Source organism: Molossus molossus, unplaced genomic scaffold (assembly GCF_014108415.1).
Source record: "Molossus molossus isolate mMolMol1 unplaced genomic scaffold, mMolMol1.p scaffold_m16_p_8, whole genome shotgun sequence".
NCBI classification, from domain to species: Eukaryota; Metazoa; Chordata; class Mammalia; order Chiroptera; family Molossidae; genus Molossus; species Molossus molossus.
The window spans coordinates 73810950-73824213 of NW_023425402.1; the positions used below are offsets into that span (position 1 = coordinate 73810950).

Here is a 13264-nt window from a genome sequence, read left to right on the forward strand (position 1 = left end):
GGGGAGAGGAGGGTCTCTGGCAAAGAGGCACCTCCGGAGCGCCCTCTGGCGAAAACAGAATGCATGTTTCTATCCCCCCCCCCCCCGCCAATAGCCCCCCTTTGCAGCTGCTGCCGCTGCGGTGCCCCCGCCTGGCTCCGGGGTTCACTGTCGGTCTCTCATTCTGTGAGACACAGACGGCAGCTTTCCCAGCAAGCAGGGGACAGGCTTAGGCGGTGCTCGCCTAGAGAAGACCTGAGCACCAGGAGAGAAGGCGAAGCCCAGGGCCCCATCCCCTCTCTCCGTGGGATTCTTCTGAGACCACAGGCAGCTTTGCGTCCCTGCACGACACCAATCAGGGTCACTTCGCGGGGCGTGCCAGGACTTGGGGACGCGTCTGGGGAAGAGCCTGGGCAGGAGGCGGCGGCAGCGGAGCCAGGGTGCGCGCCCTGGGACTGGAGAGGAGTGAGTGGTGGGCTGGGCGGCAGCGGCGGTGGCCGTAACCCTGAGAGCCTCCTCTCCTCGCATCTTCGCAGGCAGGACCGCCGCCCCGGCCGCAGCCACCCGCCGGGTTCTCTGCGCGTTACCCGGCCCGGAGCGGGTGCACGATGCACCCGGCTGCGTTCTGATCGCCGCCGCGCCGCCACCTCCGCCGCGATGATGCCCACCGAGCCGCCGCCGCAGCAGCTGCAGCCACCGCCGCCAGCCCCACCGAACCATGTGGTGACCACCATCGAGAACCTGCCGGCTGAGGGCAGCGGAGGCAGCAGCAGCCTGTCTGCCTCCTCCCGGGCTGGCATGCTCCAGAGAATCCGCAAAGTGCTGAACAGGTGAGCAGTGGCGGGACGCAGGGCTGGACCCGGGGTCCCCTCTGTCCCCAGGGCGGCCCGGAGGCCATTTGGGACAGAGGCACAGCCCAGGAGACTGAAGGGACCAGAGATGAGATGCCCCATGCTCGCAGAGAGGCCGCGGGAGCTTTGTCCCAGAGCGAGGAGCCCTGGAGCACCCGGGCTGCGGGCTGGTCCGAGGCGGGAGTTAGGGGAGAGGCGGGGTTTTGCCTGCCTAGTGCTGTGTGTCCCCACTCACACCCCTGCACACGCAGGTTGCCTCACTTCCCTTTCCCACTCGTACCCCAGCTTAACGCCCAAGGGCCGGAGGGGACCCCGGGGTTGGCCAGGTGGAGGCGGGAAGGCGTGGGGTTACCGAATGGCGCCGAAGTCTCAGGCCTGGAGCTGTCGCCAGCTCCGCCTGTCTGTTTCCGATCCCCCCTTGCCAGGGATGGGGTCGCAGCTACAGTCCTGGCGGGCAGGAGGAGGACCTACTTCTGGCCAACACTTCAGTTGCCTCTGCGACGCTTCCAGGCTGGTAGCAGGGAAGGAAGGCTAGAGGCCTGGATCAGACCCACCACGCAAAGTGCAAAAATGTTGCGGGAAGGGTGTGAGAAGGCGGCACCGGGTTAACCTCAAACTGGCTAAAGCCAGAGGCAAATGCCGGCACCCGCGCTTCCAGTGCTGGAATCTGCGCAGTAGGGGACCAAGGACGAGGCGTTTTAGGAGGAGAACCTGGTTGATGTGAAGATGGGGCCCCCTCTTGGCACCCCTAACTCGACTGTGATGTGAAAGGGACTTTTTCTACTTAAGTAACTTGAAATGGTTGAAGAACTGACACTTAAAAATCATGTAGAGAAATGGTTTCGTGTGGTTTCATTTGCGTGCGTGTGTGCTTGTCCATGCATCTGTAGGGGTAACTCTTAAGGTTGTTCTGTTCTGACAGGTTTCTGTGTGGCACTGTTTTGGGTAATTGAGATTCTCCAAGGAATTCATGTAGAACTCGTTGGGACTTCAAGCTCTAGTGGGAACACAAATTATGTACAGAAATAGAAGCTTAAAAAACCTCCTTATTTTAAGAGTATGGTTTAATTTGGTTATATCAAATCCAAACCATCCAAGAGTCCTTTGTGAAGACTTAATGTTCATATTAGCTTACTTGTGGGGGCTTCTGTATGTATCTATTAATAAGCAAAAAGAAGAAATTCACTCTGAAGTGAGATATGACTTGGTAACAGAAAGGCAAGCCTTTACTTCCCTTTGATTTGTAGCTTAGAATAACACCTTCCAAACTATTACATTTAAAAAATGAGTAGAATAAGTCAAGAAGATGCTTGCTCAGTACATATTATGTGGCTTTCCTGTTCTTTATGATTACCTGTGATTTTTTGAATTGTAAATACCTTGGCATTGGCTATTTAAATATTTAAGCAGAACACATTAATTATTTATTTCTTTCATCAAACTGGAAAAAAATGGTGCAATAATTCATTGATCTTTGCTTGATTATAACTTCTTACTGATTCTGTGCAGATTATTTCTTGATATTTACTGAATCTTAAAGTCCAGAATGACAAGATCACTGAGGTAGGAGTGAGGGTACTTGGGTTGTCATTGTTCCTCCACCACTAACCAGCCATGTGGCTTGCGGCAGAGATGTTCATCAACTTGGACTTCAGTTTCTTTGTTTGCAGAATGTGTTTTATAATATTTATCTTACCCCTCTTATCATAGTTTTGAGACTTAGATGACATTATACTGAAGAAAACACTTGGGGATGTGTAAGGCTCAACAGGAATTCATTTATTCAACTGATTTCTGTTGTCTGAGCTGGGTCTGTGGGAATATCATAAGCAAATTAAGTGAAGTCATGCTACATCATAGGTAGAACTTTGTGTTTTACTAAGCCTTCAGTGATCTGTGACATGATTCGTACTATTGCTAATTTATAGAGGAGAAACTAAGACTGAAAGATTGGGTCAATAACATTTAATCACAGGTACATCTGTGAATGGGACCTTAGGGTTACAGTCTTTAGGCTTCAACTAAAATATTTGTCATTCAGAGTTCTTCAGAGTGTTCAGTATTATATTTTGTATTGAGTAAATGGTCTTTCTTAATCCTTAAGGACAAGAAGAAAATGTTTCTTTGGTAAGGAGACTGAACAAAATCAGAATGAATGTAAAAGTGTAGATGGAATAATTTTGTCAGCATGCTGATGGTCTTGATTTTTGTACCATGTTTAGGTCAACAGGAGACAGAGTTAGTAGTGGCTGCTGAGTGACTGGGCTCAAGGGTATAGGGGGAGAAGGGAATTTTAGAGATCTTGTGTCAGTGCTTAAGTGTGGTTCCTCTCTGGTTTAAACCCTCCAGGTATGTTGGGCATGTCAATCAATAATGGCTGTAAGGCTGGCCCTTTGTGAACATCTTTCTTGATTTTCTAAAAGCTTACGATTACTTTTTCTTCTCCTTTTCCTTAGTACTTCTATTTCCTTCGCCTGTGCCTGCTTTGCCCTATCAATTCAGTCTTCTGGGCTTCAGTTGTTTCCTTTTATCTGCCTCTGGCATGCAACAACTTAGCTGTTAGCAGAAAGTGAAGCTGTAAGTCTGGAGCCAATATAAAAACATGTCCCTCCAACTTTTGGCATGCAGATACATAGTTGGCAGTGTTCTGCTGCTGTGAGCTGGCCAGTAGAGTCACTTCAGTGTTGGAATGGGGCGTTGCACCGCTGTTAGTTAGCTCTTAGCATCCCGTTGGGCCAGAGGGGCAGTGCAGAGAGACTGAGGATGGAACAATTAGATGAGTGTTAGACTGAGCAGTGCAAGCCCAGTGAATACCTGCTACTGGTCATAGTCTATAGCAATAGCTACCTGCCAACCAAAATGAAGAAATGGAAGTACCTAGGGATAGATAAATAAAAAAGTACTAATTAATCATTAATTAAAGGCACTTGCCTGCAAGAAGCTAAGATTGAAAATGTAGTGTTACCTTAATGAAGTCTATTTTACATTATCCTGCATCATTTATTTTCCCGGTCTTTAAAGGTTTGTAGATTTGGATTGCTGCATTTCGACAATTAGGCATCTCACTGATTGACTTCTCACTTTCTGTAGAAAAGTTAGATTAGACTGTAATAATATCCATGACTTTGTTGAAAGAGGCGGTGCTAGATAATGTTTTTTAAATGGTTAATTGGATGTGTCATATTCTCCCCTCACTCCCAGACCCATATTCTATTCAAAATTGTTTTGGCAGTGAAATGCAAGAGATACAAGACAACTTAAATGCTGGGATAATTGTTACCCTTTAATTCCCAAAGATTTAGAATAATGTATTGGTTCAAATAAGGAATAAATTATGGCAAACTCTTCTTCACTTATTTCTTAGTGTAGAACAGTATTTATTACCCTGTCATGGGCAAGCAAGATAAGACAAAAAAGAAAATACTTCAAGGGTGACAGGTGATGACCTGCTCACAGAACTGCTGATACCTGTAGATTTTTTAGAAACATACAGATGTAGATACTGTTCTATATAGTATTAGAAAATTTTCTCCTAAAATGATTAGTTAATGAATGTTTGTGAAAACATGTGACAGCTTGTTGTATGTTTTGCATGTGTTATAGTTTTCTTTACCTTTCCCACTTGAATATTGTTTTCAAATATTAACAAAAATAACTATGAATTTCAAGTTTTGGCTCACTTTCTTTCCACTAAGAGATACATTGGGATGTCTCAAGTTATAAAGAGTTTCTGCCTTTGTGAGTTGTATAGTGGAGATGTTTAATCATTAGAATGGAACCGATAGTGTGACCCTGAGTTATCTATTCATTTGATTTGGAACTAACTGATTTATTTCCAACTTACATTTTGATTTATTTTATTAATTTTGAAATTTCTGAAACTATTTTTTAAAATTGAAAACCAAGAAGCATTACGGATGCTACATAAGAGAGTTAGTAGCAAGCTTACATAAAATCAACATCCATGTGGGGAGTTGTGATATGTATATAGCTTTTTTGAGTCATTAAATAAGGTGGACAGAACATGGTGAATCAAGAAAATGGCTCCTAGGGAACAGGGTTATGCTTGAACTAAGTATTAGGTACAGCTAATGAAGACATATTATGATTTATATCATCCCTTTTTTTAATCAAATGGGAAATCTTTTGTCAAAAAATTGATAGCGAGGCTCTTCTTCAAGCTGCTCCTTTTAACAGATGTCAAAATGAAAGGGGAAGATCAACTGCTAATGAGGATAATTGATACAAAATATGCCAAATGGAATGGTATGATTAAAAACAGACATTTCTGAAATCAGTAGTAAACTAAGGATATCTGAAGGATGCATTTATTTTTTAACTAAGGGACAAAGTTCTAAAAATAAAAGATCATCAAGTATTTTCATTTATATGTACAGGCTTGGAGAAATGAATATTTATATTAAAAAAATATTTGGTTTACCTCAGATAAAGATGATGCATCTCCAAGTAATTAATGTGCAAGAAAATGGACATATCTCAATGTAATTTTTTTTACCTTTATTTGAGCACGGAAGCACTCAAGGTCCTCCAGTGCATCAGGGCCATCATAATAGATGTTTGTTTTTACTGTGCATTGCTATTGATGTAGATGATGTAGGAATTTCAGTTGGGTGCCCATATAGTTATAAAGTTACTCAAAGCAAGAGTAGATTTACTATTTAGTTGTCATTTCTCTCAAAATACAGAATATGAAAGTACCACCACCAAGTTTTAGTTTAGCTCTCTCATTTGAGCTCAGGCCAATGAGCATTCACTGCACATTGTTCAAACACATTTATTCTTGCTTATATTTCTAAAAACGTATGCTTGGGAAGTCAAACTCCAATAAACGCATGGAAAAATACCCCATAAATATTTGGCATATTTCTCAAGTGTGCCCTGAAGATATACAAGTACACATTCATTAATTTAAAAAAATATTTTTTCTTTATTGATTTTAGAGAGAGGAAGGGAGAGGGAGAGAGAGATAAAAACATCGGTGAACGAGAACATCAACTGATCCCCTCCACAACCCCCACTGGGGATTTGGCCCATAACCTGAGCATGTGCCCTGACCGGGAACCCAACTGGTGACCTCTTGGTGCATGGGTCTACGCTCAACCACTGAGCCACTCCAGCCGGGCCACATTCATTAATTTTTTAATGGTCAAAACCACATTAACATAAAATTTGCTATCTTAAACACATTTCAGTGTCAAGCAGAGCAGTGTTAACTGTATGTACATTGTTATACAACACATCTCTAGGATTTTTTTCATCTTGCAAAACTGAAACTCTACATCCATTGATAACAACTGCTCTTTTCCCCTTCCCTACTGACCCTGGCAGCCACCATCCTGCTTTGTGTTCCTAGGAGTTTGACTGTTTTAGATACCTTCTATAAATGAGATCATGCAGAGTTTGTCATTTTGTGACTTGCTTATTGACTTAGCATAATGTTCTCAAGGTTAATCCACATGGTCACAAATGACAGAATTTTTTAAGGCTAAATAATATTCCATTTATTTATATACCACATTTTCTTTATCTATTTTTCTGTTGATGGACATTCCTTGTCTTGGCTATTGTGAATAAAGCTGCAATGAACATGACATGCACACACTGCTTCAAGATTCTGTTTTCCAGACATACAGATCAGTGGAACAGAATAGAGAGTCCAGAAACAAACTCACGCCTTCATAGTCAAGTAATAGTTGACAAAGGAAGCAAAAAGATACAATGGAGTACAGATGGTCTATTTAATAAATGGTGTTGGGAAAATTGGACAGATATGTGCAAAAAATAAAAATAAAACTAGATCACCTTCTTACACCATACACAAGAATACACTCAAAATGAATTAAAGACTTAAATGTTAGACTCAAAATGATAAAAATCCTAGAAGAAAGCACAGGCAGTAAAATCTTGGACATTTTTTATAGCAGTATTTTTCTGATATAGCTCCTGGGAAAAGGGGAACAAAAGGAAAAATAAACAAATGAGACTACATCAAATTAAAAAGTCTTTGCACAGCAAAGAAAACCATCAACAAAATGAAAAGACAACCCATTGAATGGGAGAACATATTCATCATGATACATCTGATAAGGGTTTAATATCCAAAATTTATAAAGAACGTATAAAACTCAACACCGAGAAAACAAACAATGCAATTAAAAATTGGGCAACAGACCTGCATAGTTTCTCCAAAAAGGACATACAAATGGCCAGTAGACATGTGAAAAGATGCTCAAAGTCACTAATCATCAGGTAAATGCAAAGTAAAGCCACCTGTCAGAATGGCTATCATCAGTAAATCAACAAACAGCAAGTGTTGGCAAGAATGTAGAGAAAAGAAACACTCTTACACTGTTAGTGGGAATGCTGATTGGTGTAGCCACTGTGGAAAGCAATATGGATTTATTTCAAAATTTAAAAATGGAACTGTCTTGTGACTCAGAGATTCCACTTCTGGGAATGTATGTGAAAAAACCCGAAACTCTAATTCAAAAGACTGTTATGTACCCCTATGCTCATTGCAGCGTTATTTACAATAGCCAAGATTTGGAAGCAGCCCAAGTGTCCATCAGTAGATGAGTGGATAAAATAGCTGTGGTACATTTACACAATGGAATACACTTGGCCTTAAAAAAAAGGAAAATCTGTCCAGCCAGTGTGGCTCAGTGGTTGAGCGTCAACCCAGGCACCAAGAGGTTGCCGGTTCGATTCCTGGTCAGGACACATGCCTAGGTTGTGGGCCAGATCCCTAGTGGGGGGTGTGCAGGAGGCGGCCAGTTGATGTTCTCTCTCATCGATGTTTCTATCTCTCTCCCTCTTGTTTCCTCTCTCTCTAAAAATAATAAAGGAAAAAAAAAAAAAAAAGAAAGAAAATCTTACTCTCTGCAACAGCATGGATAGACCTAGAGAACATTATGCTAAGTGAAATAAGGCAGTCAGAGAAAGACAAGTACCATATGATTTCACTCATATGTGGAATCTAATGAACAAAATGAAATAACAAGGAAAATAAAGACAGACTCATAGATAGAAAGCAGGCTGACAGCTGTAAACGTTAGGGTTGAGGGGACTGGGTGTGGAAGTGGAGCGATTGAGCATAAAAGAAAAAGAAAAACTCATGGACTGACAACTGTGTGATGACTTCCAGGGGGAGTGCATTGAGGAAAATGTAGGAGGCTATAAGGCAGATCAATGGTGGTGGAAGGAGACTTGTCTTGGGGTGGTGAACCAGAATACAGTGTACAGATGATGTGTTATAGAATTGTGTGCCTGAAACCTGTATAATTGTGTTAACCTGGGTCATTCCAATAAATTCAATGAAAAGGAAAATATATATATATATATTTAGTTTAGAGAGATTTATACTCAGAAGTGGGATTCCTGAATCATGTGATAATTATATTTTTAATTTTTTGAGGAACCTCTGTGCTGTTTTTCATAGTAGTGGCACCGTTTTACATTCTTACTAACAATACATAAGGGTACCTACTTTTCTACATTAGTGCCAACACTTGCTACTTTCAGCGTTTGTTTCTTTTTGATACTGGCCAGCCTAACATGTGTAAAGTAATATCTCATTGTGTGTGTGTGTGTTTTTAAATTTAATTGATTAATTAATTTTTGTTACAGATGTTTCTCCTTTTTCCCCCACTGATACCCCTCTCCTCCTCCCTCCCTGCCCTGTCCCCAGCTTTGTTGTCCATGTCCATTGTTCATGCATATATGCACACAAATTCCATGGTTTATCTCTCCATCCCCACCCCTTTTTCTAGGTCTGTCAGTCTGTACCCCACTTTCACGTCTCTGGGACCTCCCCATTTCTCAGACTGTTATGTTCATTATATTCCACAAATAAGTAAGATCATGTGATATTTGTCTTTCTCTGCTTGGCTTGTTTCGCTTAGGATAATACTCTCCAGGTCCCTCCATGTTGTCTCAAAGGATAAGAGATCTCTCTTTCTTACAGCTGCATAGTACTCCATTGTGTATATGTCCCATTACTTTTTTATCCATTTGTCTACTGATGGACATTTGGGCTGTTTCCAGATCTTAGCTCTTGTAAATAGTGCTGCTATGAACATGGGGGTACATATATTCTTTCTGATTGGTGTTTCAGACTTCTGAGGGTATATTCCTAGAAGTGGGATCACTGGGTCAAATGGCAGTTCAATTTTTAATTTTTTGAGGTTACACCATATTGTTTTCCATAGTGGCTGCACCAGTCTACATTCCCACCAGCAGTGTATTAGAGTCCCCTTTTCTCCACACCCTCTCCAACACTTGTTTGATGATTTGTTGATGGCGGACATTCTGACAGGTGTGAGGTGATACCTCATTGTTGTTTTAATTTGCATCTCTCTGATGATTAGTGATGTTGAACATTTCTTCATATGTCTCTTAGCCATTTGTATGTCCTGTTTGGAGAGGTGTCTATTTAGTTCCTCTGCCCATTTTTTAAATTGGGTTCTTTGTCTTCCTTTTGTTGAGCTATATGAGCACTCTATATATATTGGAAATTAATCCCTTATCTGATGTATCATTGGCAAATGTGCTCTCCCATAGAGTGGGTCACCTTTCTATTTTGGTGGTTGTTTCTTTTGCTGTACAGACGCTTTTGAGTTCGATGTAGTCCCACGCGTTCATTGTCTCCTTTGTTTCTGTTGCCTTAGGTGATGTATCAGTGAAAACTCTGCTGCATATGATGTCTGAAATTTTGTTGCCTACATTTTCTTCTAGGATTTTTAAGGATTCACGAGTCACATTTAAGTCTTTTATCCATTTTGAGTTTATTCTTGTGTATGGTGTAAGTTGATGGTCTAGTTTCATTTTTTTTTTTTTTTTGTATGTAGCTGTCCAATTTTCCCAACACCATTTGTTAAAGAGGCTGTCTTTACTCCACTGTATGTTCTTGCCACCTTTGTAAAATATTAATTGAGCATAATGTTTTGGGTCCATTTCTGGGTTCTCTATTCTGTTCCATTGATCTATCTGCCTGTCCTTGTGCCAGTACCTGGCTGTTTTGATTACAGTGGCATTGTAGTATAACCTGATATCTGACAATGTGATCCCTCCAATTTTGTTCTTCTTTTTCAAGATTGGTGTGGCTTTTTTGGTTCCATATGAACTTTTGAAGTATTTGTTCTAGTTCTGTGAAGTATGTTGTTGGTATCTTGATGAAGATTGCATTGAATCTATAGATTGTTTTGGATAGTATAGACATTTTAATGATGTTAATTCTGCTAATCTATGAACAAGGTATGTGCTTCCACTTTTTAATATCTTCCTTTATTTCTTTTTTCAATGACCTGCAGTTTTCTGCAAATAGGTCCTTTATTTCTTGGGTTAAGTTTATTCCTAGGTATCTTAATTTTTTTGCTGTGATGGTAAATGAGATTGCTTTTTAGATTCTCTTTCTGTGACTTCATCATTGGTGTATAAGAATGTAGTCAATTTCTTGATGTTAATTTTGTATCCTGCTACTTTGCCAAATTTATTTATTAAGTCTAGTAAATTTTTGATAGAGTCTTTGGGGTTTTCTATTTATAGTGGCATATCATCTGCAAATAATGACAGTTTCACTTCCTCCTTTCCAATTTGGATCCCTTTTATTTTTTCCTCATGTCTGATTGCTGTGGCTAAGACTTCCAGTACTATCTTAAATAAGAGCGGCGAAAGTGGGCATCCTTGTCTTGTTCCTGTTCTTAAAGGAAATGCTTTTAGAGTTTGCCCATTGAGTATGATGTTGGCTGTAGGTCTTTTATTTATGGCCTTTATTATGTCAAGATAGGATCCCTCTATTCCCAGATTGCTGAGCATTTCTATCCAAAATGGGTGCTGGGTTTTGTTGAATGCTTTTTCAGCATCTATTGATATGATCATATGATTTTTATCTTTCATTTTGTTAATGTGGTGTATCCCATTTATTGATTTGCAAATATTGTATCAGCCTTGCATCCCTGGAATGAATCCCACTTGGTCATGGTAAATAATTTTTTTGATGTATTGCTGGATTCGATTTGTTAGTATTTTGTTCAGGATTTTGGCATCTGTGCTCATCAGGGATATTGGCCTGTAGTTTTCTTTCTTTGTAGTGTCTTTTTCTTGTTTTGCAATTAGAATTATGCTGGTGTTATAAAATGAGTTTGAAAGTCTTCCTTCTTGTTGAATATTTTGAAATAGTTTGAGAGAATGGGTATTAGTTCTTTGAATGTTCAGTAAAATTCCCCCGTGAAGCCATCTGGGCCTGGGCTTTTGTTTGCTGGGAGAGTCTTGATTACATCTTCAATTTCTTTTGTTGTTATTGGTCTGTTCAAGTTTTCTATCTCTTCCCGATTCAGTTTTGGGAGACTATTTGTTTCTAGGAATTTGTCTATTTCACTTAGATTGTCAAATTTGTTGCCATATAATTGTTCATAATATTTGTTAACAATCCTTTGTATTTCTGTGGTGTCAGTTATTATTTCTCTTCTTTCATTTTTGATTTTCTGTATTTGGGTTCTCTCTTTGTTTCTTGATGAGTCTAGTAAGGGTTCATCAATCTTGTTTATCTTTTCAAAAAACCAGCTCTTTTTTTCATTGATCATTTGAATGTTTTTTGGTCTCCATGTCATTTATTTTTGCTCTGATCTTTACTATTTCCTTCCTTCTACTTGCTCTGGGGTTTTCTTTTTGTTTGCTCTCTAGTTCTTTAAGTTGTAAAGTTAGACAGTCTATTAGAAATTTTTCTTGTTTCTTGAGGTAGGTCTGTAGTGCTATGAACTTCCCTCTAAGAACTGCTTTTGTTGCATCCCATAGATTTTGTGTTGTTATGTGTTCATTTTCATTGGTTTCCAGGAAGTTTTTCATTTCTTCCTTGATCTCCATAGTAACCCATTCATTGTTCAATAACATGTTATTTAGTCTCCATGTTTTCAAATATGTTTGCATGTTCTTGTTGCAATTGATTTCTAGTTTCATGTCATTGTGATCTGAGAAGATGCTTGATATGATTTCAATCTTTTTGAATTTGTAGAGACTTACTTTGTGCCCTAATATGTGGTCTGTCTTTGAGAATATCCTGTATGCACTTAAGAAGAATGTGAATTCTGCAGTTTTGGTGTATAATTCTCTGTAGATATCTATTAAATCCACTTGATATAGTACTTCATTTAGAGTTTGTGTTTCCTCGTTAATTTTTGGTCTAGAGGATCTATCCAGTGATGTCAGCGGGGTGTTGAAGTCCCCTGCTATGATTGTATTGCTCTTGATTTCTCCTTTGAAGTCCTCCAGAAGATTTTTAATATATGTTGTTGCTCCTATGTTGGAAACATATGTTTACCAAGGTTATATCTTCCTGTTGGATAGATCCTTTCACTATCATGTAGTGGCCTTCTTTGTCTCTAGTTATGATCTTCAGTTTGAAATCTACTTTATCAGATATGAGTATTGCTACCCCAGCTTTTTTTTTCTTTCCATTTGCTTGAAAGATTTTTTTCATCCTTTCATTTTCAACCTATGTGAGTCTTTCATTGTGAGGTGGGTCTCTTGTAAACAGTATATATGTGAGTCTTGCTTTCTTATCCAGTCAGCTACTCTGTGTCTTTTTATCAGAGCATTCAAACCATTCACTTTTAAGGTGATAATTGATATGTACTTATTTACTGCTATTTTTGTTTAGTGTGGTTATATTTTTCTTGCTATTTCTTTTACTAATTACAGCAGTTCTTTTAGCATATCTTATAGTGCTGGTTTGGTGTTAATATATCCCCTTAGCCTTTTTTGTCTGAGAAGCTCTTTATTTGACCTTCTATATTCTTGGATTCAGATCCTTGTTTTTCATGACCTTGATTATTTCATGCCACTCCCTCTGGCCTGTAGTGTTTCTGTTGAGAAGTCAGCTGAGAGCCTTATGGGGTTTTCTTTGTAGGTAACCTGTTGCTTATCCCTTGCTGCCTTTAGAATTCTGTCTTTGTCTTTAATTTTTTACTTTTTAATTACTATGTGTCTTGGTGTGGGCCAGTTTGGGTTCTTCTTACTTAGGGCTCTCTGTGCTTCTTGAACTTGAATGCCTTCTTCCTTCAACAAGTTAGGAAAGTTTTCTGTCACTATTTCTTTAAATATATTCTCTAACCCTTGCCCATTTTCTTCCTCTTTGCGGACTCCTATGATGCGAATGTCGTTATGTTCCCAGTTGTCCCACAGTTCTCTTAAGTTGTCTTGCTATTTTTTAATAGTTTTTTCCTTTTGGTTTTCTGATTGGTTGATTTTTTTCTATCCTGTCTTCTAATTCACTGATCTGGTCCTCAGCTTCTTCTACTCTGCTGGTTAGTCCTTCCAACGTGTTCTTAATTTCTGCTATGTCATTCTTGATTTCCACTTGGTTGGTGTCCATTGTTTCTATATCTTTACTCATGGTGCCAATGTCCTTAATCATGCTA

The 13264-nt window shown here is 39.7% G+C and overlaps 1 protein-coding gene across 1 annotated transcript in view; it reads left to right on the plus strand.

Moving 5' to 3' along the window:
• Nucleotides 1–636: 636 nt before the first annotated feature.
• SLC35F1 (solute carrier family 35 member F1) overlaps nucleotides 637–13264 on the plus strand; it is a 382926-nt gene continuing 370298 nt past the window's right edge. The window contains exon 1 of the mRNA XM_036248565.1: nucleotides 637–809. Within this exon, the coding sequence (XP_036104458.1) occupies nucleotides 637–809 (173 nt within the window). The remainder of the gene's footprint in view (nucleotides 810–13264) is intronic.